At 39.4% G+C, this 26,914-nt stretch overlaps 2 protein-coding genes, 1 long non-coding RNA gene and 1 other non-coding gene across 9 annotated transcripts; 2 read left to right on the forward strand and 2 right to left on the reverse strand.

The window, feature by feature from the left end:
* The first annotated feature begins 56 nt into the window (after nucleotides 1–56).
* On the forward strand, nucleotides 57–3,751 carry LOC131320581 (protein VAPYRIN-like). Its single transcript, XM_058351317.1, has 2 exons — nucleotides 57–1,655; nucleotides 2,684–3,751. The coding sequence occupies exons 1-2, from the start codon at nucleotides 717–719 to the stop codon at nucleotides 3,131–3,133; spliced, it is 1,389 nt and encodes a 462-aa protein (XP_058207300.1). The 5' UTR covers nucleotides 57–716; the 3' UTR covers nucleotides 3,134–3,751.
* Nucleotides 3,752–3,944: 193 nt separating this feature from the next.
* Nucleotides 3,945–6,530, reverse strand: LOC131320586 (uncharacterized). 3 transcript variants are annotated; one of them, XR_009198305.1, is made up of 6 exons: nucleotides 5,548–6,362; nucleotides 5,376–5,443; nucleotides 4,937–5,077; nucleotides 4,621–4,789; nucleotides 4,435–4,517; nucleotides 3,945–4,285 (listed from the first exon to the last, which is right to left on the reverse strand). It is a non-coding gene; the product is annotated as an uncharacterized LOC131320586 (long non-coding RNA). The 3 variants fall into 3 exon arrangements; XR_009198303.1 differs by having other exon boundaries at nucleotides 4,435–4,789; nucleotides 5,548–6,530; XR_009198304.1 differs by having other exon boundaries at nucleotides 4,435–4,789; nucleotides 4,937–5,105.
* Nucleotides 6,531–14,370: 7,840 nt separating this feature from the next.
* On the reverse strand, nucleotides 14,371–14,452 carry TRNAS-CGA (transfer RNA serine (anticodon CGA)). The gene has a single exon. It is a non-coding gene; the product is annotated as a tRNA-Ser (tRNA).
* Nucleotides 14,453–19,741: 5,289 nt separating this feature from the next.
* On the forward strand, nucleotides 19,742–25,900 carry LOC131320582 (cell number regulator 13-like). Of its 4 annotated transcripts, none has more exons than XM_058351320.1 (7): nucleotides 19,742–20,322; nucleotides 21,381–21,724; nucleotides 21,811–21,923; nucleotides 22,585–22,659; nucleotides 24,682–24,788; nucleotides 25,393–25,486; nucleotides 25,569–25,900. In XM_058351320.1, exons 1-7 carry the CDS (start codon nucleotides 19,942–19,944, stop codon nucleotides 25,619–25,621), a joined length of 1,167 nt encoding a protein of 388 aa, XP_058207303.1. In that variant the 5' UTR covers nucleotides 19,742–19,941; the 3' UTR covers nucleotides 25,622–25,900. The 4 variants fall into 4 exon arrangements, with proteins under 4 accessions (XP_058207303.1, XP_058207301.1, XP_058207302.1 ...); XM_058351318.1 differs by having other exon boundaries at nucleotides 25,393–25,485; nucleotides 25,559–25,900; XM_058351319.1 differs by having other exon boundaries at nucleotides 22,588–22,659; nucleotides 25,393–25,485; nucleotides 25,559–25,900.
* Nucleotides 25,901–26,914: the final 1,014 nt, after the last annotated feature.

Genomic DNA, 26,914 nt, shown 5'->3' on the forward strand with positions numbered 1-26,914 from the left:
GAAGTCAATGGCGTTGGTATTTGGTGAAGTTGGCGAAAGCTCCTTCGGAGAAATTCTGCAACTGATACTTTGGCCAAAAAAAAAAATATTCGAGAAAAACTTGTTCCTGTTTTCTAAATAAGAAGTGGTGTCAGTGTCACTGACGATTAGGTTGGAAAAGAAATCAACCGTCTACTTTTCTGGGTAAGTATTCCACCTCAGCAGGAGGGAGCCAAGCATCTCCAATGGTTAGCCTCCCACTCAATCGATCGACAGTGATTGGAAACAGAAATTGCGATTGAATTTACAGGTTTTGCACACGAGGACGAGAGAGAGAGAGAGAGAGAGAGAGAGAGAGAGAGAGAGAGAGAGAGAGAGATTAATTGCAGAAGAACTGGAGTTGATGGAAATTCAATGGATTAACCAATTCCAGCGGATCAGGAAAGAAATTACAAAAAAATAACTGGCAATTAATTCAGATATTGTACGATCAAACAAGCAGAAACAAACATTTTACTAATTAATCAAAACAAAACAAAACAAAACAAAACCCGACGATTCAATCACCGTATCTGTCCAAGTACAAAATTTGTTTGCACCCAGAATCACGTGTTCACCACATGGTCCCTCTCCAGCCAGAGAATATACGTCCATTCGTCGATGTCTATACTCATCTTCCACTCTAATTGAGCTATAATTTCCTCCTCTCTCTCTCTCTCACTCTCTCTCTCTCTCTCATGGAGAGACTGGTGGAAGCATCAGAGCAAGAGGTGAAAATAGACTTCGTATTGGGAACCAAATGCCGGGCAAACGTGCGCCTGAGGTCACTCGTCGCCACCGCCCCAGTAGCCTTCAAGGTCCAAACCTCATCCCCTAACAAGTTCCTGGTCAACCCACCGAGTGGACTCATCCAACCCTTATCCCACGCCACCTTCCAAGTCGTCCTCAAGCCCCAATCCCAACTCCCCGCAACCTTTCCTCGCTCCCCCTTCGACCGCTTCCTCGTCAGGACCGGACTCGCCCCCACCGAGTCGACTCACCCCGAGTTCACCCACGACATCAAGCTCAAGGTCGCCTTCGTGGGCCCCTTCCTCCTCCGCCACGCGGTGGCCGCCGGAGACGTCGACGCCGTCAGGAAGATAATCAAGCGTCAGAGAGGCATCGTGGCCGAGTTCCCGACTCGGGAGGCCGAGTCACTCCTCCGAGCCGCGGCCGAGTTAGAAAACCCCGACGATGTGGTTAGTCTACTGGTTGAAGACGGTTTGAAGGCCGACGGCGCAGGTGCGAGGTCGGGCGACGTCGGCGAAACCAGATGGGCGTCGAAGGGCTGGACGGATTTGCACGTGGCGGCGGCGTTCGGCCGGACGGAGGAGGTTTCGAGTTTGGTTAGGGCGAGCGAAGAACGGGGGCCGTTGTTGGATTGCAGGGACAAGGAGGGACGGACGCCGTTGCATTTGGCGGCGAGCAAGGGCCACGAGAGGTGTGCTAGGGTGTTGGCGGGTGTAGGTGCGGACGTGAACGCGGCGAGCAAGGACGGTCGGACGGCGTTGTACAGAGCAGCTGCGAATGGGGACCGTCGGATGGTGGAGGTGCTGGTTGAGTTGGGTGCGGACCCCACAGTCGGTTCGATGGATCGTGGCCGCTCAGCGATTCATGTTGCTCGAGATAAGGGACATGTAAGCAAAGTGCACAACTCTTGGTTTTTGTGGGTCGGGTCGGGTCGTGGAATTTTTTCAACCCGATTTGGATTTATCTGAATTGTTCAAGATTTTTAAAATGGCGAATATGGATAGAAAATCAATTCAAAGCAAAGTGATTTTTTTCTAGTAAAAAAAGATTATAATTTTCAACTAGCTTTGAAAAGTGAACAATGCCGATTATTTAAATAGATTCGAGAAGAACCAACAAAAAATTCAAATAGTCCAAACTAGTAAATTTACTGATATTGTTACCACAATTGATTATGTTTCATTTTCACGTAAATGAATGAGTGACTTACATAAAATCAAATATGTCTACTATATGCAACCCTAAAGAAAAAAAATGATTAGTATACTTTCATCATACCAAATGTGAAGCATAATTCGTTTCAACTTTTAAGTATATGTTTCAGTGGCACGCTATTAAGATGTAACAAAAATTAAGCAAGCTCTTCTCAAAAAACGGCATAATGCTAGTTTCCAAAACTCTAAAATGTGAAGCTTGTAAAAATTTTACGAGTTACTCGAACTTGATTTATGATTAATTTGAGACCCGCAAAGTTGGACAAAGCAACCCAATTCCGGCCAACACATCTTGAAGCTTCCACATCATCACAACAATCCAATTTGACTCCGGTTGTGTATAGTATAAATTATTTGGTGCTCAAAGAGCAATACTGTTGCTTCTCTATCTCACAAAAGTGTGTGGCCTCCACTTCCAAATATATTGACCCCACACTATTGTAGAAGTACTTGGGCTCCACTTCTAAATATGTTGACTACACACACTTTTGTAGGAGGGTATAGGCCTACCCTATATACAAGGTTATATGAAAGAAAACCCAGATCAACAATTCTCATCTTGCTTTCATATCATTTAAATGTCGGATTATCCCCATGAACACTCCACATGTAACTGATTATGTTTTTTATTTTTGTTAAGTACTAGTAGTTGGTATGAAAATTCTATCAATCTCTCACAAAAGCAATGCACTACCATGCAGACAGAAGTGGTCAACATACTCGAACGCGGGGAAGCAGTGCTAGAAGCGGCCAGGCGCGGCGACCTAAACCACCTTGAGTCGCTGCTAGATCGGGATGCAAGTGTCAGCTTCCGAGACCAGTACGGTCTTACGGCTCTCCACGTCGCCGCATTCAAAGGGCACAAGGATGCAGTGATGATGCTCGTCGAGTTGGGCTCTGCTGAGCTTGAATGCCGGGACCACGAAGGGCACACGCCGCTCCACTTGGCCGTGGAAGGCGGACATGCGGAGATGGTCGAAGTGCTGGTCAACAGGGGAGCGAATGTGAATGCCAGTAGCAAGAAGGGTGCGACGCCTCTGTACTTGGCTAGAGCCATGGGGTACGATGATATATCGCAGTTTCTTGTTGACAGTGGAGCAGCTGCCTCTTCTCTTCCTTCCACACCTTCTTCCTTGTCATCCATCCTGTAGCCGGAGAACAGAAGTAAAGTTAGCAGAATTGCAATTGACTCTGTTATGCATATTAATGCAGTCATGCGCATGAAGATACTGCGTTCTCACTGGTTTCTCACTTTAACTTAGGTTCGGTTATTCTTGTGAGCTACTCTTTGAGGCCATCTCACCCCATGCATAAGCGTGCGAAAGGACTTTGGAAGGGGCTGAATAGATAAGTCCGAGATACACGCAAGATGGTCCGGGACACCCTATATTAAAAAAGAACTTTTTGGGACTCACCAAGTTGCAGTAGAAATGTGGGAAAGGTTAATAAGCAGTCAATTTGATGATCCTTTTATGGAGAACTTTTGAAGCTTGGGACACAAATGCTACAAATTGGATTGATTGTCACACTGAACATGGAAAAGTGCTTAGCATCCATGAACCCAAGCCCACAACCCCACCACCAACAATTCTACCATTGCCTTTCAACAGAAAATTGCCCCTATACTTTGCGGGACATATTTGCGACAAGTTGATTGGTTTTCAATCCTCAGTGTCATGGTATTCAGCAGTACATGAAAGTCCCCTCTCAGCAGCTACAAGCAAGTGGCTTTACCCAAATATTTCCATTTTTCCCAAATAAAAACAAAACATTGGCTGCGGGAAACCAATTGTTCGTTATAACACATCAGACTAGAACATCATCCAATAATCAAGAAAAGGAACATCATCCAATGAAACTATAACTAGAAAAGGAATGCAGTATTATTTCATTCCAGAGATTGTTGCCAGGTCGATCAGCTCTTTTCCTAAATTTGACCATGGTATTATATATTGCACTATCTAATAGAAAGATCATATCATATATATAACAGAGAATTAGAAGAGAGAAAATAAGATGTTAAATAGAGGATGTATCATGCCAATTATGAATTCTTGAAAAGATATGATTCGTAAGTGCCATACAGATAGGGGAAACTTCATTCAGATACTATATATTTATATACAACCAGGAACTAGAATACGGCATCCAAACTTGTTGGAGGAGCATGTGTTTTTGTGATTTCTTGTACTGAAATCAGACTCTCTGAAGCATATGCTGGTTGCCTCTATATCTGGATATCACATCCTAATAAATCATTCCATTCTTCGCTTAGTTTCCTTGTAGAGTTCATCAATGCAGTCCTGCATATTGAGAGAGAGAGAGAGAGAGAGAGAGAGAGAGAGAGAGAGAGAGAGAGAAAACGTTATACTACTAGTTTGAGCACTTTCAAACATACTCAGAAACGTGAAATGTTAATTCAAGTAGCTAGGAACTGAGACTAAAAAAATACCTTGTACTATTTCAGCAACTGCGGCCTCTTCAGTTTAAATGTTGGAGTTACAAGATCCTTCTCAACATTTCAAAGCCTCTCAGCTGTGTAAACGTCATTTAGATCAGATAAGGAACCAAATTTAAGCTTAGAATTCACAACAGAGGAATAAGTGAGGAGTTTCTTTTCGTAATTTGTTCTTCTGACTGGTGCTATTGAGCTCGTCTAGAATGTATTTCCTTGCCTTCAGGTTTTCATGCAACTGTATGAAATCTCCTGTTTGGTTATTGTCAGCTGCTCATTGCTCCAGTGCCTTTCGGTCAGGAACCACCACGGCTACCGAGAAAGATTCAAAACTGTTACCATAGACCCAAATCTGTGCACCAAAGAAAATCTAGCAAAGTAAATTTTCATTCCAAGACCAAACTACCCAACTAAACTAGTATACCGATCAGTTTTCTATTCGTACAGTGTATTGTGGCAACATATTTCAAGTGCTCTGCTATAATGTCAATCAACTTACAGATGTCACAAGAGGGCATCGCATGTATGTGTTTTCAAAGTTTTCCACTGCAATATATTCCCCTTGAGACAGCTTAAAAATCTTGTTTTTCCTGTCAATGATTTTCATTGCTCCATTCGGCTGCTATTCTCCAATGTCACCCTGCAATCACATCATCTTAGCTAGCTACCTACAGATTTTCTTGAAAATAAATATAGTTAAAGATTAAAGTTCTCAGGTTCTTAGAATTCTGTAATGGATGTTACATGCTAGCATGGAATGGGCTACTCGCTACAGCAGGAGAAATACATATTACATACAATCATTCATTTCAGAAGGGAAAAGCCTTAATGATAAAATCTGCTTCTCTTGTCATTTGTCACTATATATCTGGCAAACTACTATGAAGCTTTCAAATTTACTCTATAAAGCTGCAAATTCAATTATTGGACTGACTTACATAGGAGCGAAATTCAACTTAAGGCAGTCATATGCCTGCTCAGAGTGAATTTCTCACCAAATTGCAAGCTGTATTTCAAGAGAGATATTTATCAGCCTCTCAACAGAAGGAATGATTACAATCCAAAACTTCTGAAGTGTACAAAGCAAAGAAAGCATTCAGATAGACGCACCAGTTTATGTCCATACCATCTTTCAGAATTTCGAACAAAATCATCCAATTGAAACTGCGGCAACTAGAACCCGAAAGTAAAGGTAGCTCACAATGATTGGAAAACAATCAGTTACTCCTCTTCCTTCAGCATCTGAGTTTCAAACATTTCCTTCTTCAACACTTCTGCTAGTTCATCATTTCCTTCTTTCACATTCAACTCAATGAAAGAACTATAAATCTCACAATTCGGTTCAAACCCTTTCCCTACCATCTCTGCTTGAAGCTTTAATGCTTCTTCCATCCTCCCCCCTTGACATAACCGCTTTATCAGAACCTCATAACTTTTCCTTTTCGGTGCAAGCTTATGTTTTCTGATTGCAACTTCCAGAAACTCCAAAGCCTCAGAAACCCTATTCTCCCCACCAAGTCCTCTAATAACAGCATCAACTGTCGAACTCTCTGGCCTAAAACCATTCCTACACATATCCTTATACAACATCATTGCTGAATCCACTTCTCCAATCTGACAATACCCATTGATAAAATGCTCAAAAGTAACACAAGAACATTCCACACCACTCAACCCAATTTCTCTAAAAAACTCTTCTGCCCTTCCAACCTCTCCAATTCTACAAAACCCACCAATCATAGTGTTGTAACTTGTAAGCCACATAATCAGGCTTCAAACCCTTAATCCCCATTTCTTCCCACAACTTCAAAGCCTCCCCCATCTTCCCGTCCTCACAATACGCTGCCATCAAAATACTAGAACTATACCCGCTCGCTTCGCAACCCAATTTCCACATTTCTCCCCAAAGGGGTTCCACATTTCTCCCCAAAGGGGTTCCACATTTCCCACCAAACCATCTTGATAAAAACCAAGCATAGGGCCCGTTCCGGTTTCTAAACAAAAGAACTTTTAGAAAAGGAAGGTAATTTTAAGCTCAAAAAATCATGTGTTTACGCAAATAATTTTTCTACCAATATGGATTTTGTTTGATAGATCTCATTGAAATATTTTAAACGGTGCAAAAAAAATTAAAAATATAATTTTCATTTTCATTATATTTAAGCTTGAAATTACCTCCTTTTTAAAAAAAAAGGTTTAAAAAGAAAGCGGAACGGCACCATAATCACATTAAACATATGCACATTCGGAACAACCTTAAAAACACCCCCAATTCTACTCTTACCACCGTCACCACCAAACCCGAAAACCTCCTGGTAAAAATCATACCCATCATAACACCCACGATACTTCACAACCGATCTAATCACCGAATTACACGTATTAACATTAGGAGAAATCCCTCTAGACCTCAACATCCTCGCAATTTCAATCGCTTGATCAGTTCTGGTCGGTCTCAAACAAGCTTTAATCAAAAGGTCGAACACAAAGGGGGCCGAATTGCATTCCCAATAGGTTTGGATAAGAGATTGGAAAAGTTTCGGGGTTTTATCGGAGGAGGGGAAGCGGAGGAGGGCGGAGTGGATGAGGGTTAGGGTTTGGTGAATGAAGAGGCGAGAGCGGGAGAGGAAGAAGCGGAGGTCGAGGTGGGGGTTGTTGTGGATACAGAGGGTGATTTGGGAAACTTGAGAGGGGTAAAGGGGGGGAGGGAGTGGAGGTGGGTCCAGCAGGATTTGGAGCGGTGGTGGGTGAGGGTTTGGACGACAGTGGAGACTAGGGTTTAGGATGGGTAGGGTGGAGGAGGTGGTGGCGGGGAAAGGGAGGAGAGAGAGCGTCTCTGTTAGATGATGGATCTATTTGTATCTAGTGTAATTATGTGTCTTATCATGTAATTAGTTTAAGTATCTAGGACCGTAGTGCAATTATTATACAACTTGTGTGTGTGTGTGTGTGTGTGTGTGTGTGTGTATATATATATATATATATATATATATATATATATATATATATATATATATATATTACGTTGAATGAAATTAACCTTAATGGGTTTTCTCCCTATTATGATTACCCTAAAACTGAACATGGTATCAGAGCGATAGAACCTAGTGACCTACGACGTTCTTCTCGTTGCTGCGTGGAAAGGAGCTATGGTAGAAGAGATGACAGCTTTGAAAAAGAATGGCACCTGGGATCTAGTGTCACTTCCAGGAGGGAAGAAACTAGTGGACTGTAAGTGGGTGTTCACTATTAAGCAAAAGGCTGATGGTACAGTTGAGAGATACAAGACAAGGCTTGTTGCCAGAGGTTTTACTCAAACTTATGGTATTGACTATGAGGAGACGTTTGCTCCGGTAGCGAAGATGAATTTTGTGCGAGCCATTGTTTTTAATATCGGCTGGTACGAACCGACCGATGGTACGAACTGTATCGGCCGGTTTGTACCGGAATTTGAGAGTTCCGGTTCGGATATAGGCCGGTATAACGGGGAGACTGGAAATCACAGGTGAACCAGCCAATTCCCGATACATATCGGTATGTAACGGATTTGTTGGCCGGTTCGGCAAAAAAAATAAACACAGTGCTTTTTTTTTTTTTTGATCCGCAAAAACAGAGCTCCTTCCACAGAGCATCAAACCATCAACTCCTTCCACTTTTCACAGCTTTTTCCCTAAAATTTTGGATCTTGTCTTGGAAAATAAGTAAATAACACAGCAATTGAAAGTTGAAACTCAAATCCGATCATTACCTGCCGTTGGCTTTCTTATCTTCTTTTCTATCTTCATTCTTTCACAAATTTCTTTCTTCAACAAGTCACTCTTCAACATATTTCAAGAAAGAAAAAAAATTCCAAAAAAATAGTTTAAGATTCTTGAGAAACGGATGGTATTGATTGCTGATGCAGAGCATTTGGTGCTGAACTGCTGATTTGGTGAAGTAAACGGAAAGAGGAGAAGAAATGAATGGTTGTAGATTAAACTTTGAAGGTATTTCTTTCCCCTGATACTTTGATTTGGGTTTTTTTTGTTTGGGTGGGCGGGGGGAAGAGAGAGAGAGCTGCGGCTGCCGATTTTGCGTAGCTCAAGAGTAATAGATTTTCTATATTCTCTTGTCTTGTTGATTTTGCGTGGCACGACTCATGAGAGTAAAAGTTACAAAACCAATTTCTTTGTTCACCACCTCTGTCAGGGACTGGAGCAACTATTATATAATTTCTTGTAAAAAAAAGTAGTTTAGTACGTTAGTGACTTGAAATGGAAAATCTTATTGACTTGCGGGTTTTGATAAATTATCGGATATTTCACATGAAGAGAATGGGCTATTACATGTCTTAAATTAATTAAAATGTGATAATTTAAGCCAATGTTGGGGGCAAAAGTATATTTTTCAAGTTTTATACATGTTGCTAATGATTTTTAAAAATTCACGACCGCGACACCCGATACGTCTCGATACCGATATACAGCGACCGATACCGCGATTTAAAACTATGGTGCGAGCTCTCCTCTCGTGTGCTGCCCACTTGAATTGGCCTCTTCAACAGTTTGATGTGAAAAATGCATTCCTCCATGATGATTTAGAGGAGGAAGTTTATATGGATATTCCACCAGGTTTCTCTTCTCTTGCAAGTGAAGGAAATGTGTGTAGATTGAATAATACACTTTATGGGCTGAAGCAGTCACCTAGAGCCTGATTTGGCAGGTTTTCTAAGGCTATGTTGAGTTTTTGGTTACAAGCAGAGCCATACAGATCATACGATGTTTATCCGGCGAAGTAATGGTAAGATTGCTGTCCTTATTATTTATGTTGATGGCATAATAATGACAGGCAATGATGTGAGTGAGATTCATAACCTTAAGTCTCGTCTAGCTCAAGAGTTTGAGATTAAGGACTTGGGATCATTGAGATACTTCCTTGGAATGGAAGTAGCGAGGTCTGATAGAGGTATCTTTATTTCCCAACGCAAGTATATACTTGATTTTTTGGAAGAAACAGGTATGTTGGGCTGTAGACCTACAGATTCTCCTATTGAGGCGAATCATCATCTTAGTGGAGATGTGGGGGAGCGTACTGATAAGGAGAGGTATCAGCGACTTGTGGGTCGACTAATATATTTGGCCCACACTCGACCAGATATTACTTATGCAGTAGGTGTTGTTAGTCAGTTTATGCATGATCCTTGTACTTCACATCTAGATGCAGTTTATCATATTTTGAGGTATCTGAAATCAGCTCTAGGAAAAGGAATTTTGTTCTCTAATCATGGCCATTTACGATTGGAGGCATTCACTGATGCTGACTGGGCTGGTTCTGTGGATGATAGGCGCTTTATTTCTGGCTATTGCACTTTCCTTGGGGGTAATCTGATTACCTGGCGAAGTAAGAAGCAATCGGTAATCGCCAGGTCTAGCGCAGAAGCTGAATATAGAGCTATGGCTAATGGTGTTTGTGAGCTCTTGTGGCTCCAAACTTTGTTACTTAATTTGGGGTTTGCTGACAGTGTTCAGATGAAATTCTATCGACAATAAAGCTGTCATTAACATTGCTCATATTCCCATTCAACATGACAGAACGAAGCACATAGAGATTGATCGACACTTCATCAAGGAAAAGTTGAACGAGAGTTTGATATGTATGCCGTTTGTGAGATCTGGAGATCAGTTAGCTGATATATTCACAAAAGGGCTGGGTAGCAAGAGTTTTCATCCTATCGTGTTCAAGTTGGGTTTGATTGATATCTTTGCACCAACTTGAGGGGAAGTGTTAGATGATGGATCTATTTGTATCTAGTGTAATTATGTGTCTTATAATGTAATTAGTTTAAGTATCTAGGATCGTAGTGCAATTATTATACAGCTTGTATATATATATTTTATGTTGAATGAAATTAACCCTAATGGGTTTTCTCTCTATTACGATTACCCTAAAACTGAACAGTCTCAGGACTAGAAAAACTATTAGGTGGTGGGACGGCCACTTGGTTTTTGCCGGCTACCGGTTATTCAATTATTCTCCTATATTAGTAATGGGCCCAGGTGCATCCCAGTTCGGTGTGTTATGGACTAGTGAACTTGAGCCCACCACATTTCCGTTAGGAAACTAGTGAACTTGCATTAGTTCGGGAGCCATGTATAGTGGTGAACCACTCAAGGTTTCTGCAAGGCCTCTAGGTTGAAGAGATCTGCAAAAAAAATTAGCAATGTTAGTACTTGTACAGTTGTACTTGGAGCCAAAAGTGGAAGCATTTTGGGAAAATTTGTGCACTAAGCCAGTAGGAGCAAAAATATACTATATAAATATAAACCTGCAGTATCTGGAGTGAAGTTTCTGAGTAGTTGAGACTTTCCATGTAGCAATAGAAGTTCAAAGCTTTCATTTCCTATTCCTTGAATAAACTTAAAACTTATATCCATATGCAAGGAAGGAAAAACAGTTTCTCCTGGCTGCAGGAAGGGAAACGGTTACGAGGGAAAAGGATGTTAGCATATTAGTCGTTTTTTTACCAGTGCAACACATTGCTTGATTTTGCCACTATGCCCCAACCCATTGGCATAGCTGTCTGAAGGATAAAGCCTTAAAAGGAAAGGTTTCTTTTTTCCCCTCCTGCATATTTACGAACCCAAAAATAATTGTAGGCCTAATGGGTACTCTAACCCCTCCATTTTTCTCCCCATTCCCTTACCTCAATAACAACCGACAGAAACCTTCCACCACGTGGAATTTGTGTCCCTTTCTTTTCTATCTTTCACTCTTCCTTCGAATCTCTAGTAAGCTCCAGTTCAGGGTAGAGGAATTGACAACGGAATTGGAGCGAAATGTAAACAGTATCTACATTTGGCATCTCGATTTGCACCCACACAGACGTTCAGAACAAAATCTATACGATAGTAGTCGACCTATTTGCAAAAAAAAAAATTGCATGCTATTGCCCGGTTTTGAGTGACATTGGCTACCAGTGGAAGTAAAAATTTCGGTGCTAACTGTACGGGATTCGGGAAAAAACGGAACATACCGATCCCTCCCGAATGGTACTTAGCTGTACAAGCATCCCTGAAGGACTGATCCGGGAAGACGGACAAATTAGTCAGCAAAAAATTTCCTCTACAGAATAAATAGGGGAATATAAAAATCTTAAAACAACAAAAAACAGAAACAAGCACCCGACTTTAACATCAAGATTCAAGAAAGGTCTTGCATGTTATTGTATAATGAGCTCGAGCAGAATTAGATAGTCCCCGAATGAGCTTGCCAAATGGCCTCTAGACCGGAATCCTCCTTAGTCAAAGAGTGGCCAAAATGCACTCTGATATGCAAGTCCATAAGTCCCAACCGAAAGGAAAGTAACAAAGAGGCTAACATGAGTGAATGTACCTCTTTAGCATTAGGAAATGTACTTTACTAGGGACCCCAGTGTTTTAAAAGCTCTAGGCGCACCGAGGCGCCACGGTCCTCTGGAGCCTAGGCATGAGGCGCACGCTCATCGGAGCGGGGTACAAGTTTGGAAAGTATGCAGAAGTGCAATATAGGAAAAGTATTCAACATACTAAAAATATATTCCCCAAAAATTCTAAATATCATAAAAGAAAGCATTCCAAATGTCTAAATCATAATACAAAAAAAAAAAAAAGGCAAAAGAAGAAGAATAAATAATGTAGAAAAAAAAAATCCAACAATTCAAAATAATCAAAGCTTGAGGGAAGAAAAAAAATGGAGGAAGAAGAATAATACCCATGGCTCACAATCTTAGCGCTTTTGGTAATAGATATTGAACGTTTTCCAAACTTCTAATGCTTTTTAATCAAAAGTTGATATGAGATCTTGAACCAATCACAAAAATATAGATTGAGGCGCGCGTGTCAGGAGCCTCACTCGACTCAAGGCATTTTAGTTGTGCCTCGCCTCACCTTAGGCATGGCCTTTAAAAGGACTTGGGAACCTGACTTGCTGTCAAATCATCACATGATCTTAATGACCTTGTGCCATATCCTGTGTATTGCGGGAACACACTTATGGTCCCAAATCCCAATTGCGATATGGGAACCTTCTTTCTATGATATGATGTCAGCCATTCTCCACATAAGGCAGGTGCCAACTCCTATGCCACTCGACGTCCCACAAGGCACCAAGCAACTTGGGTTATGACTGCCCCCAACTTGGGCTTTACCCAGTCATTCTCCTTGGCTTGGCCTAGTGCCGAGCCTAGCCGCCAGCCTTGCAATGCCAAGAGTTGGGCTTCGGACCTCCAGCTTGCTGGCTCTTCATTTGCCTGGCCAAATGTTGGATTGGGCTAAGTATGGTAGAACAACCTGAATTGGGTTGTGGACAATCTAGCCCCTTTTTTCGGCCCAAGGATCATCTAGTCCGCCCCTCCACAGATCATACAATTTAAGAACAGTTAAACTCCTTACGAAAAGATATCATTACATACGTTACAAGAACGAAAAAGTTAAACTCCTTTACTTTTAATTTGAGAACATCATCTTGGTTCCTTTGGCCCAAAGATGTGAGTTGAAAACAGTTGATACACTCATGATCTTGGGAAGTTATGTAGGTTGTCTAGTTAGGAGGTTCCACTGTTTCAAATGAACCACTCCGATTTCACTCGTGTCCAGAAACATTGGGCTGTAACCCTAGAGTCTTATTTCCCTTATGATCTAGCTTCAACTCTACCTTAGTGCTATTTTCTGGTATTTCAGTGCTGGTTTGTTGTGGCTTAGTATGGTTTTACACTTCTTTAACAGCCAGACAACAACTAAGGTTTACTTCTGCATCAACAAGTATTGATGAATTTTGATGTTGAACCTTAAAGTAAAAGCACAACAAGGCTACAAAAGAAATCAGTGATACCTCGAAAAACGGCACCTACAAGAACCATGAACTTCTTAGACCCCTCTTGACCAGCATTGCCATATATGCTAACTTCTCCCTTGACAGACACTTGGGCATCTTCTGCCTCATAGTTCCCTTCTTTACTTGAGCATCTAAACTTGTTTGATCATGTCCGCCTAAGATGGATTTGGGACTTGATTAGTCTCCATAGCGGATAAAGCATGTGTTCCGCAAAAAGCGGAGGTCATGGGCAACGACCAAACACCACTAGGTGTTGCTTTCTGCTCAGACAAGAGATAAAAAAGATCATCAACCAAACTGAAATGTCCGTATTCATGAAAACTTTGCTTAGCGTTGCCGTAGTCGATTTTTTGTGGATTATTACTTTGCCATGACCAGATGAATCTAAGAAGTAAAAAATTATGATCAAAATATTAAAAATGTTCACTGAAGACAAAAAAGAATCCAAAACAGACAGACTTTTTGGATTATATTTTATTTAAAAAAATTTCGTTAGGTACATAATTCTTTAATTTTAAGATTTCTCTCGTCAATTCCAATAAAAAATCCACAAAAAATTGCCGCAAAAACTAATAGATGCGCGAAATCCCAACCCTAGCGAGATGGATCACTAGTTTTTCAGTGCTAAATCGACAACAGGCCGGAAAGCCTGGTAATCCAATAATGAACACGAGAAACTGCTGCCACATTGATTGTTGAACTCCAAATACTAATAGAGCCTTAATGATAAGCTGAGCAATTGACAAAAACGAGTACTCAATGCCCAACATTTTGCAAGACGACTTGGAATCTTCAATGCTAACTCGAATCAAATTACAACGAACAGGGACACTTCCTATGTATTTCTGGCTAATACATCTACATATATGGATACATACAGCTGACTAGATGCATATGGAAGACAAGGAAAATACATATGGATATGCGACAGGTTGATTGTAATTCTCCATTACCTCGACATCGACACTCACTCGTCGGATGGTAGATTCGTCTTCGTCGCCACGGCGCGATTGGAGTTGAAGAAAAAGAAAGAGAGAGAGAGAGAGAGAGAGAGAGAGAGAGTTGGACAAGAAAAAGAACTTACGTCGACAGCAGGATTCGAACCTGCGCAGGCAAAGCCCAACAGATTTCGAGTCTGTCTCCTTAACCACTCGGACATATCGACTTATGCATTTCTATTTGGCCAAGTATTATTAGTAAACAAGTTTAATTGCGACTCTGTTTGGAACTTAGGATTTGTTTGGAAAGGAAAGAAAAATTTTAAAATTTTCTCCACCCTTGTTTTTTTGGTTCTTTTAAAAGAAGAAAGAGAAAAAATTAAAATTCTAACTCAACTTTTCTCTCCATTTCTCTCTCTCATTTTCCCTTGTTTGGTTCCTGATTTGGGGAGAAAGAAAAAAACTACGGTAGAAATATCGAAGGGAAAAGTCTAGAAACTAGAAAGGAGAAAAAAGTCAAGTAGTAGAAAATGAGAAAGAAAAGTGGGGCATTTTGCAGTTAAACTTCTCTCGCCCCAGAGTAAACAAAAACGTGAGGTGCTCTCTCTCTCTCCCATACCATTTGAATGCAACCTACTCAATTGCTCTCAGATGAACATGGTTGAATCCTATTCTTCACCCATTCTGGTAAAGCCTAGAACACGGCGAAGCTTTGTCGGAATTTTTTCCCCAAAAAAACAGGACATTACATTTTTCCTTTTTCTTTTCCTTTGGAAACAAACAAAAGAAAGTCATTTTCTCCCAAACTTTCTCTCATTTTCTTTTTAGAACCAAACAAGAGAAAAAAACACACTTTCTTTTTAGTTTCCCTCTTAAACATTTTCTCTTCTTTTAAGCAAAAATCTGTTGTGCGCCGACCAAACCAATTTAGCTGATTGTAGTGCCTATTTGAGTTGTGGCACAAAAAGAAATTATTGAAGATTTTGGACTGCCATAGTTTTCTTGGAAATGGCCAACCACTCAAGCACAGACAAGGCCGGCCTAAGAGGTCTGGGTCTTGGGCATTCCAAAAATGTCAAATTTTAAGGGTACTCTACCAGTTTTTCTATTTGGGCTTGAGGAAAAATCTTTTTTGGCCCAAAAGAAGAAAAAAAAGAGAGGGTCCATTCCAAGTTAAAACTGGCTTTGACCCACACAAATCCAATGAGGCCCAAAAAAACAGACGGTGGCATTTTTGTAAATAAGAGATCTAAATAGTCCATTTAATTCAAACCCTTCTCTGAATCTCTCACTGTCCCATGTTTTGCCAAAAACCAAAGAAAAGAAGAACTACGATTCGCTATCGCCAAATCGGCTCACCAATCATCACAGTGTACGAAAGGGCCCTGAAATTGAAGGTTTGTTTCTCTCCCACTCTCATCTTTTCGCCATACATATATTATATATATACGTATCTATTAGACTATTATATACGCATCTATTAAGACTATTATATATACGTATCTATTAATCTATGTTGTTTGTATCTACAGCTTGTTGTATTTGAGATTTTTATTTTATTTTATCGGAACTTTGAAGAGGTGGTCTGTTGGTGATTTTATTTATATTGCTTAAATGTTGAAGTCTGTAATTTAATATTGCTTATGAGAAGTGAGACTCTCTTTAATTAAAAATTATAGGCTTTTTTTATTTATTTCTAAGTTCAGTTGAGTGGTGATAGCGACATTAGGGCCTTTTTTTTTTATTCTCCACTTGATTTATGTTTAAGGCTTTAAGTTTATTGGAAATTGAAATGCAGGATCAATATATATTAGTATACTAAACACTACGGAGTCTTAGAATATTTCTCTCCCATTCGCTTGCGACTTGCGAGGCTTCAAATATGTAACTATTCTCTTACTATGCAGAGTCCTGGCTGCTGGTGCTTAGATTGGTAATTGTACATATGTTGTTAAATGCAGAGCTCTGGTTGGTGGTGCTTAGATTTATACTTATGTTGTTAAATGCAAAGTCCTGATTGGGTTGACATTGGTTGGTGTGCTTAAATTTAAAAATATCTAATTTATTTGATTACCGGTTAGTGCATTATTAATAATAATGTTATAAGCCTCTTTTTTTAATTCTTACTTAGGTGGATCACGTCAACTATCTGGTTATCAGAAAAGAATAAAAAAGCAAAAGCATTAATAAATTCTCAAAAAAAGGCTTTTAAAAAGTTCTTTTCAAGTAACGAAAATGTACAAAGCTCAGTAGAAGAACACGAAAATTTAGTTTGGCTTTCTCGTGATTGTTGCTGTAAAAATTGTTAAGTATTAACTCTTTAAGAGTACATTTTTTTTTATTGGCCTTGGACACTAAAAACCCTTGGGCCGGTCCTGAGCACAAAGCTTTTCTTTGATGAGAAAAAGCTAGTCGTGGCGGAGAAGGTGGCGGCCTTGGTGGTTGGAGTTGCGAGAAAACGGGTCGAAGAAGAAGAAGACCGGTGAGACTAGTGTTGAGGAGTCTAGCAGCAAAAACCAATTATAGGTAAAAGAAAAAACTTTATTTTGATTGTAGACCTGAAAATGGCCTTGAATTCACATTCTTTGCTCATGACTGAGTTTGAGCAAGGGATTGATGTTGTTTAATGACTGACTCTATATGTTGCCCCTATTCTTTTCCTTTTTTTTGCAGATATGATTGCAATGGTTGGAGAAGCCGAGTTGATCCCCAATGCTGAATTTTGGACGCTGCCGCCATGAACACTCCTTGTTTTGCCGATACAGATGACACTGTCACCAACCCCACCCAGGTCTTTTCGAAATAGTAACTTGCAATGACCACCAACAGATTCACCATCAACGAATCCTTTTTTTTTTTTTTAATGCGGTTTCAGTTATCTTAAAATCCAGACCCAATTTTCACCATTTGTGAGACTAGAGAGAGACACTGGATTCGGAAGAGAGAGGAAGACGGGAGAGAGAGAATTTTGAAGAGTGAATTTCAAAGAGACCCATGCTCACAAATCTCGACCACGAACTCTAGATGCAGTTCAAATAAATACTTATATCAGTTAGTAGAACACGGCTACTTAGGCGCCACTGTCCCATATGACCAGAAACCCCTAGTGTCATCTATACTAGCAAAAATTTAAATTTATTGTTCTCTTTTTGCTTAATTGAAGTAATATACTCTCTTTGCTTAATCGAAGTTATACATATACGTATGCATATTAAAGGTTTAATTTTTTAATTTAAGTAAAAGTTTCGATAAAGGGATCCGGGAGTGCTGTAATGCACTCCTATGTAGTGCGTGTGTAGGGCTGTAGGGCAATACATAACCGTCGATCTCATCAATCAACGGTCCATATCAAAAATCTATTATGACCGATAATAAATGATTCTTATCGGTTCATAATTAAAAATCATATCTCAACCATTCATTGTCAAGATTGATGGCCCGTGTCCGCCTTATAAGGTGCCTTGCATAGCCTTGCACTACAAGATTTCCCAATCCAAGTTTGAGAGGGAGAAGTAACCTTTGCACAATTTGAGTAAAAGTTTTAACCTCCCATGGTTTAAATAAAAAGTTGGAATAGGTTTGATTGAGTAAATGAGTTTAGTTAATTTTAAGGAATTTTACTCAAATTTTGAGTTTGAGTTTAAAAAAAAAAAAAGAAGAGGTAAGAGGTGGAGATCATGAAAAAATTTATTTTCTTGTCGTATCACTTACTATTTGAATTTACTAATTTGGTGAGAAGTGGAAAGGAAAAGACTTTTTTTATGTCTCATTCTATTTTCTCACCGAATCTCACCCAAAAAAAAAAAGAAGAAGAAGTGAGATTTAATGCAAATTCTCACAATTATCTTCATTCAATGGCTCTCATTCTTTTTTAAGAATTCTTTTAGAAAATATCTCTTCATTCTTCGTTCTTTCCATAATGTTCTAGAACTTATATCACAGTCAATTTCAAAATACAAAGATAACTTACATCATAATTTTGATTCCACAATGCATTCCAAATTATTCTAACCCTAACCACTAAAAGTCCTAAATTAACTTTTTTTTTTGTTGTTGCTATCCTAAATTAACTCAAACTCGAAATATAATGGTCTTGACTCTCACATGATCCCACACAAATTAAAGGACATACCAAGCTGACTTGGTTTCGCTAGTGATTTCAGAGCAATATAAAAAAATATGAAGTGAAGCACACTCACTCTACCATCCCATGACAAGGTTTGATAAATAAACTCGTTAGATTGTTAAGGTTGATATAAATCTTTACGAGTTTTAACAATACATTCAAATTTTAACTTGGTTATAAGACAAGTCATTGTCAACCAAACTTTAATCAAGCCTATCTCATCTTTTGAGTAGTTTAAATTTCATTTAACATCATAAGTTAAATGAACCAAATAATTACTTGTTCAAGTTTTGATGTGAAAGCTTAACGAGTTTCCAAAATTATGTCTAAGTTCAACTAACATATATAAGAAAATGAGCTTTTGACAAAAAAAAACACAAACAATCTAACTCGGTGATTATTTGGTGCCCTTGAGTCATGGTAGGTGGATTCCGCAATTTAACTTACAATTTTTCCTGTTTATAGGACACACATTACTTGTTAGGGGTGAGCAAATAATCCACTAAACCGTGAATCCAGTCCAAACCAATCCAAATTGAATTATTTTGTTTGGTTTTTAAGTAGTGTGGTTTGGTCTTGGTTTTAAAAAATTCAAAACCGAGTTATATGGTTTGGTTTGTGAATTTACATTAACGGTTGCGGTTACAAATCGATCCAGACCATATATATGCATTTATCTACTATTTTTTAATTTAATATATATAAACCAATAAATATAGGCTAAAACATGGTGAATTAACTTCCTTATTTAGTAGTACTCCACTTCACCACTACATTCTTTTACTACGAATAGTAATTGCCCTAAATTTTTATTAGTTCACGAGTTTTGGTGATTTCAATAGAATTTTAAGTTTAAATATAAGTTTTGGTTTTATTTATCTATGCTATTTTGAGTACTTTAAATCATGTATAAAATTGATATTTTAACTTCAAACAAACCATTGTTCAAAATCGAAATCGATCCGCATCTTAAAGGTTTGGATTGGTTAGGTTTTATGAATTTAATGGATTGATTTAGTTCTCAAAATTCACAATCCATAGGTATTAGTTTAGTTCTTAATTTATTACAAAATCGAACTAATCCGGACCATACTCACTCACTCCTGTTACTAAGGCTCCGTTCCAGAAATCTCCTTAAAAAATAGGCAATTTATTTTCAAATTTTCAAACTCAAAAATAATATAAATGAAAAATAATTTTTTAATTTTTTTTTTGCATCGTATAAAAATTTTTGATGAAAATTTTCAAATAAGATCTATAATGATAAAAATTATTTACGTAAACATATTATTTTTAAATTTAAAATTAATTTTTTAAAAAATAAATACTTATTTTGAGTTGCGAAACTTAATTAGCCTAAGTCACTCCTCCAATCCGATCATCTCAAAAAGTGGCAAAGCAGCCGAGCCAAAAGAGTTGCAAAGCCAGAGAGAGAGAACACAAAAAGCTAACCATGAGTCCACGACCAACAAAAAGCTAGTAAAAGAAAGAAGCTCAGAAATCACCAACGAAATCACTCTAACCGGAGCGACATTTCGGAATTTCCTCTCTCGAACTCGAACTACTCTCTCTCTCTCTCCCAGGGTCCTCATGGCGAGCATAGCCCAGGCTGCCGGCGTCGACGCCGTGGGCCTGATTAACCTCACCGTGGCGGCGGCCCGAAACTCCACCACGCACCGGAGGAACTGCGACCGGCTGGCGAGCCACGTGAGGATGATCGGAAACTTGCTGGAGAAGCTGAAAACGACGGGCCTGAGGAGTTTCCCGGCGACGGGAGAGCCGTTGGATCTGTTGGAGGAGGCGCTGGGGAAGGCGCTCGAGCTGGTGGAGAGTTGCAGGGAGAAGAGTTACCTCTACATGCTTGCCATGGGGTGGAGCGTAGTGTATCGGTTCCGGCTGGTCCAGAACGAGATCGATCGGTATCTGAAGCTCGTGCCGTTGATCTCGCTGGTCCATGAGTATCGGATGCAGGTGTGTTCTGTGGAATCATTGTCGGCTTGCTAGGGATTTGGATTAGCGGTTTGGATATTGGAAAAGTCAAGGGCATCATAGTCAACTCGTCTAACAATTACACGTGCCAAAATACTAGTATATCGTAGGAAAATATCTCGGATTTTGGCACCCCACTATTTCACGATTTTTACTTTAAAATTTGTGTGTAAAAATTATACACAATGAAAAAGTGGGTGTCATTTTCCAAATATCTCTTGCTGCGATATTTGCCAAAATTTGTCTTTTAGTTATAATATGTTGAATAATGAAATTGTTATCGGTACTAAGGTCATCTATTTTTCTCGTAAAAAATGGATCCGGGTGCTGTAGTGCACCCACTGTACTACACGTGGTGTGGCTAATCCGGCCGTTCATCCCGGCGATAGATGGTTCGGATTTTCATCCAAACAATGGACAACTAGGATTTGTAGGAGTTCGGATTAAATCCAAGCCGTCCGTGCCGAGATGGACGGTCGGATTGGCCGCATGCGGCGGGTGCACTACAGCCCCTCCCATTCCTAAATTGATGAACGAGAAACTCAGGCTGCATGGTCCAGCCGTGTCACCTTAGGGAGTCTGATCCTTTCGGAAAATTTGGAGCTCGGAAAATGGTGAATATTTCAGTTTGAAATTAAAGGATCACAAAAGTGTGTGTAGGAACAATGTTTTATCTAAAGAGTCTGTATAGCCTTACCCTAATGTTTTCAATTGAATCACGATCGTTAAGTACAAGAAGACTAGTACCATGCATGCTGCTAAAGGGTTGAGAGAAGGGTGTTTAGTTTAAGTTGAACTCTTCCGGTTGTTAGACCATAGGGAATCATTCTGTAGGGACTCCAAAAACCTGGATGTGCAATTCACTGACTATTGGTGGTGTATTACTAAGGCCAATCTGTTTGACGAGACGAGACTAATGCCATAGAATGGAATTTTGACACTCATTCGAAAGAAAGACTATTAGGGCCCGTTTATCGGAATGTTGTACGATAATACGACCAATCCGTAATAACTTGGTTTTCTTCTAATGGTTACCTCAGAATTTGAACTACAACTTGCTAGCAATTGAACAGGACCATCCAGAATACACCCTCGAGGAGGAGGAAATGGAAGCCCATGGTGTCTTATTGAAGAAGGATCGCACTAAAAAGGACGCAAGCATATTGGAGAATTCCTTGTCTCGTCGGTATCCTGATCTGGAATTCCATGAGGCTCTCCAAGAGGAGAAGGAGAAGTTGCATGTCGAGTTGCATCGGTCCCAAGAAAATAATGACCCTAAGGAATGCCAAGTTATTGAACACCTAATTGAAGTGACAAAGAATGTTGTTAATGTACCAACAGGCAACAAACTTTCCCTCAATGTACAGACCTATGCAGGATCTGGGTAAGTTGTTGATGCAATAAACTGATGCAGTCTTGTTTTCATATATTTAGAAGTGACTTATCTGATTAAGTGAGTTCATGTTGTAGGTATGAAACAACCACAAAATCCAGTCACAGGGCCTACGATTTAAAACCTGATAGTCTCGTTAAATCAGAGTGGCAAGCTGATCTCTTTGACTGTTGCATGGAGCCTTGTTTAAGTTCGTTCCTACAATTTCCACCTCTTTCTGACAATTGTGCCATAAAAGGGGAAAAAGAAAAGGAAAACAGTAAATAAATAAAAAAACAGTGAAGGGCAATGAAGTTAGATTAGATATGTATGGCAAACTCAGACTTCACTTCTGGCTTTGGGGCCACCCCTTACTCTATTTCGTACCTTTCTCTTTATACTGGAATCGACAATTGAATACTGTAGATCCCCTTATGTTTATGATCTCCCACTAATTGGAAGGCTGCAGTGAGTGTGTGCCAGAAGCTAGTCCCCTAAGGCTAGGTTTATAATTTTTGGGGGAATTCATGGCGAGAAAAGGGAAGGGAAAAACAGCTTCCATTTGTGGAGTGAAACTGCGAAATCCTTTTCCTTTCCTTTTTCCCTTCGAATCCATGATTTGAAACACAGCGTAAGAGTACAAGTGCACGACAGTTTTTTCTTTTTCTGAACAATGCTTATTGCCTTGTTACAGCAAAGCTAGAATTTTCCTGGTGACCTGATAGTGAGTTTGTGTACTTAATTTATTTTCATATGGGAAGCATGCTGGCCGGGGTTCACACATGTAATTCACCTTCACATTAAGTTTGATATATTTACTGTCTAGGTCAGTTTATAAGTTCAAGTTCGTCAATATTGTTGCATTTCTAAAGCAGGTTTTAAGGCCTGCATCTATCCCTGTGGAATATTTTCACATACAGCTCAACTGGTCTCAAAAGGACAAATATGTAAGCTTTCCCGTTTTCTAATGGCAATCATCTTATGTTGCATTCAGTTGGTAAGAGAGACTTAGTGCAGTCATTTTATTTCTCTTTGTAAGTAGAATTGTCTGCTGTGAAAGGGCATCAAGGGAATGCCACCTTCCATTGGCATTTTTTAGAGGGAGGCACACCCCAACACCTAATTGCATTAAGTAGCAGGAAAATTTGCTTCATCTTACAATTGGATCTTTTGCACGATCGGAAGATCTTTGATTCCTATCACCAGAAAATATTCACATGACACACAACAAAAAGCCCAAACTCAAGCTTTTCTCCTCCTCTTCCCCTCCGACCCTCCCTCCCAACTCCTTACGATGGATACGATCTTTTTAGAAGGGAATACACATGAAAAGGAGCCAAAATTAACTTCTCAAGTTCTCTATCAATAAGGCAATGAAGGAAGAGACGCTAACGAACTCTGCATCTTGTGTACTCAAACGACACTTCTATGCAAAAATAAAATAAAATAGTGGTGTATCTTAGAATATCAATTGTCGGAATGCCTCAATGAGCTACCTAGCAACAAAACCTCACCCTTAGAAGGTGCATTAGGAATTTGAATCTCATTTTGAAGAAAGGACACCACCTTTACACATGAAAAGGAGCCAAAATTAACTTCTCAAGTTCTCTATCAATAAGGCAATGACGGAAGAGACGCTAACGAACTCTGCATCTTGTGTACTCAAACGACACTTCTATGCAAAAATAAAATAAAATAGTGGTGTATCTTAGAATATCAATTGTCGGAATGCCTCAATGAGCTACCTAGCAACAAAACCTTACCCTTAGAAGGTGCATTGGGAATTTGAATCTCATTTTGAAGAAAGGACACCACCTTCTGTCCCTATCTAGCCTTGTAGGACTTGACCTTAAAACGACCTAATTCAGGTAGCAATAGGCCAATAGCATCAAACCCGAATGCATTGTCCCTTCTCCCACACATGCCAAGAACTAAGGCTTCTCAAATAGATCAAACAAGGCGTATTCCTCCTGCTCCTGATTCTGCAGATTCTTTATAACAAGCAAGCCAATCCCAAGGATCCCCTCCCACACAAAATGCAGTGCCAGAAATTTTTCCCATTGTCCACCCACTGCCTTAACTTAATGTCCTGAAAAAACCTAATCATGTCTAATACATTGCCATAAGCCTTTCCAAATGATAAATACACCTTCATTGATATCCATCCCAACGAGAGCAGAATGTTAGAGCACTGCCTTCCTCCAGTGCCTTCCCTGCTCACTCGCAATGCCAACACCATTCCTCAACACCGCTTAATTGTCAATATCAGAATGCACTGAGCCCTCCTTCAAAATGATTTCAAATCATACCTCGATCACCAGGTTGTCGTTGCTCCTGTACTATATCTCGTAAAAACTCTCTCTGCAACTTGAGTGTTTTTGAAGTTAGCAAGGAGGAATAATTGAATAAAATCCAACTTCCATCCCTGTGCCAAAGTGTAGAAAGGTATGATCATCATAGAAAAAAATGGAAACCTGAAAAAAAAAAAAAAAAGAAGAAAGAAAGAAAGAAGGGACCCTCCACTTGCCCAACTGATAACCCTCTAAGAGTCTGTACAGCATCGACTTGTATATTATCTCACTCGAAGTGTCCATCACCAATATTAAGAGAATTGGAGGAGAGAGGGGTCCCCTTTAGTTTATAATCCCCTTGGGCCTTGGCATTGGGAAAAAGAAGGATAATGGAAGATAACAAAATCTGGATGGAGCACCTTTACTCATTTCGTTATCATCATTCTAGAAGTAGTTATTTGGTGTCCAGTAAACTATGCTCCATTAGGTGTGCTGCATTTCATTGGCATTACGAATATGAAATTTGGTTTCCCTAGGGGAAGCATATTCTAGTACTTCCCTTTTAGGCTTGTTTTGAGACATGGTTGTTCCAGTGTATGCATCACACGGTTCAATAGCAGTTTGTATTAATAGTTCCTTCAAAAGTCGGACTACTAGTTTTGACTATGCTTATTACAGCTCGTGAACGTGCATGCAATGATCTTATTGCCTACTCACTATTCTGCTGTTGCTGCTGTTACACTTGCAGCGTGAGAAGGAAGCTGCGAAAACTTTTTAACGTAGAGGTAAGTTTCTTCTCAAATAGAGGACTTCTAACATGCTAGTTACTGATACAGGGAAATGATATTTCTTGTGAAAATCAATCAACAGGGTTCTCTGAGGAACCTTACTGGTCAATCTTGTAGAGTCTCCTCTCAACTTTATCATTACAGCCTTCCCTTTCTTGTGATAAGTGCAGAAACGATAAGGTTTGGAGTCTTATTAAATTTACTCCAGTCTGCCAACAAAATGAACAGAAGAAAACAACAATTTTAGCTACTTGACTCTACTGATAGGCAGAATTAGTTTTAAACATTCAAAACTTGAGTGAACATATCAAACCGTTGATCTGTTAAGGTATCCATTGGAAGATTCAATCTTAACAGAAGAAAAAGAAGAAACACAGAAGAAGGTTGTCGATTCCCTCGACAGCTATCATCACAATAGAAAAGGGGAGGGAGATTTTGATTGAGAAAGAAAAATGGGTAATAAAGCCAGCAAATGGTTTTCTAAAAAGCTCTTCTTGTGCAAATGATGTTGCTACCTGGTGCGCAGTCACTTAGGACTTCAAAACTTGGCAAATATGACAGCAACATAATTTGATCAAGTTCTATTTCATTTTGTATGCAGGGAGGTGCTTGTGATGACTTCTTTACTCATCTCATCTGTTGTTGCTGCGCAATGGTCCAGGAATGGCGCGAGCTTGAACTGAGGGGTTTTGAAGGTTCGTGACTTCGTGTTATCCACTGGGCTGCAATTCCCTGATTACGTGTAATCCTCAACAGCTAACACACTTGTGTCTGCAGGTTGCCCAGAAAGAAAAATGATTCCACCACCGTACCAATATATGAAGCCTTGAGTGCCTTCCCAATGTAGTTGGTTCGATGTCATACGACTCATACCCGTGTATATGTTAAGTTTCTATGCACTGTTAGGTCCTAGAGTTTCCTAATGTAGGTTTTTTTCCCCCATTCGTTAATCTTAATCTACACTATCCTAGGGGACTTGGGGGAGGGGGATGGGGCTTATGGAGATTGAACCCTGTCCATGTGCATGAGAGTATGTACGGGAGGCCAACTGCACTGCACTCCACTTGCCGAATGTAGGTTGGCAATCCCATTTGTTAGCCATTAACTTAGTTGCAGTTTTTATACGTTTGAGTTGCACTTGTTCGTGAATTTGCAAGTCATTTTGCGTAAAAACATATACCTAACAATACAATGATACATACTGGAGTCTATGTACCATAGTTTTCTCCATAAATTCCGAAGTGTAGCATATTTCAAATTTTGACTGTATGATTTATAGTTAAAAAAAAAAACCCATATTACGTGAAGTGTGAGTTTTGAAATCATTTGAGTGTGTTAAAGTGAACTCCAACCCTTGGTTCCAATGGTAGTACTTGTATTAAGAATGTATTTTGGTCTTACCATATAAAGAAAATTACGGAGGGAAAAATGAAAGTTAGAAAATTGTTTTCTCCAATTAATTTTATTAAAAATAAGTACTGTAGTACTTATTTAAAAATAGGTACTTATTTAAAAAAATTGTACTCTCTATTGTTTACATAAAAGTTTGGCGCAAAACTAACAAAAGTAATAAAACTTTGAGTAAAGACAAAAGAAAAAAGTTGTAATCTAAAATTTTTTGATTAGCGAAAACGGTGCCTAGTAGATGAAACAGGAAAGGAAACAAATAAAAAGATAGGACATAAGTAATTGAGGATGAGAAAGGTAAGTGGTCGACAATTTATTCGAAATTAAAGATAAAGATGTCGGGTACGTTTGATGGGCCCCATCGTCACAAGCTTCGTCCTTTTTCTGTTAAATTTGGGTGTCCGGATAATTGGTGTATTAGCCCATGGGTCCTTTTCCCTTTTTAGAGGACAATTGTTTAGTAATTATTTGGGTCATATTGTCCCAAAAATCATCCAAAATAGGATCATTTCCTTCATCTTTGTATGGGTCTTGAGATTCTCCTGCTAGACATGAAAAAGGATTATTGTTGGTGTCTTCTGCACTCTTCTCTTATGTCATTGATTCATCCTCTAATGTCATTGATTCATCATCTGTAGCTTTGATGAAAGTTTGGAAATTTTTTTCCTTCATTTGGTCCATAGTTTTAATTACCACCTCATCATCAGACATGGTTG

This window comes from Rhododendron vialii, chromosome 3a, assembly GCF_030253575.1.
Source record: "Rhododendron vialii isolate Sample 1 chromosome 3a, ASM3025357v1".
NCBI lineage: Eukaryota > Viridiplantae > Streptophyta > Magnoliopsida > Ericales > Ericaceae > Rhododendron > Rhododendron vialii.

What these genes read in the sequence shown, in the direction of transcription:
- LOC131320581 (XM_058351317.1), top strand. Translation starts at nt 717, where the DNA reads ATGGAGAGACTGGTGGAAGCATCAGAGCAAGAGGTGAAAATAGACTTC. An exon ending in TTGCTCGAGATAAGGGACAT is followed by an intron (nt 1,656 to 2,683) that starts GTAAGCAAAGTG and finishes ACTACCATGCAG; the next exon opens with ACAGAAGTGGTCAACATACT.
- LOC131320582 (XM_058351318.1), top strand. Translation starts at nt 19,942, where the DNA reads ATGGCGAGCATAGCCCAGGCTGCCGGCGTCGACGCCGTGGGCCTGATT. An exon ending in TCCATGAGTATCGGATGCAG is followed by an intron (nt 20,323 to 21,380) that starts GTGTGTTCTGTG and finishes TGGTTACCTCAG; the next exon opens with AATTTGAACTACAACTTGCT. An exon ending in GAAAACTTTTTAACGTAGAG is followed by an intron (nt 24,789 to 25,392) that starts GTAAGTTTCTTC and finishes TTTTGTATGCAG; the next exon opens with GGAGGTGCTTGTGATGACTT.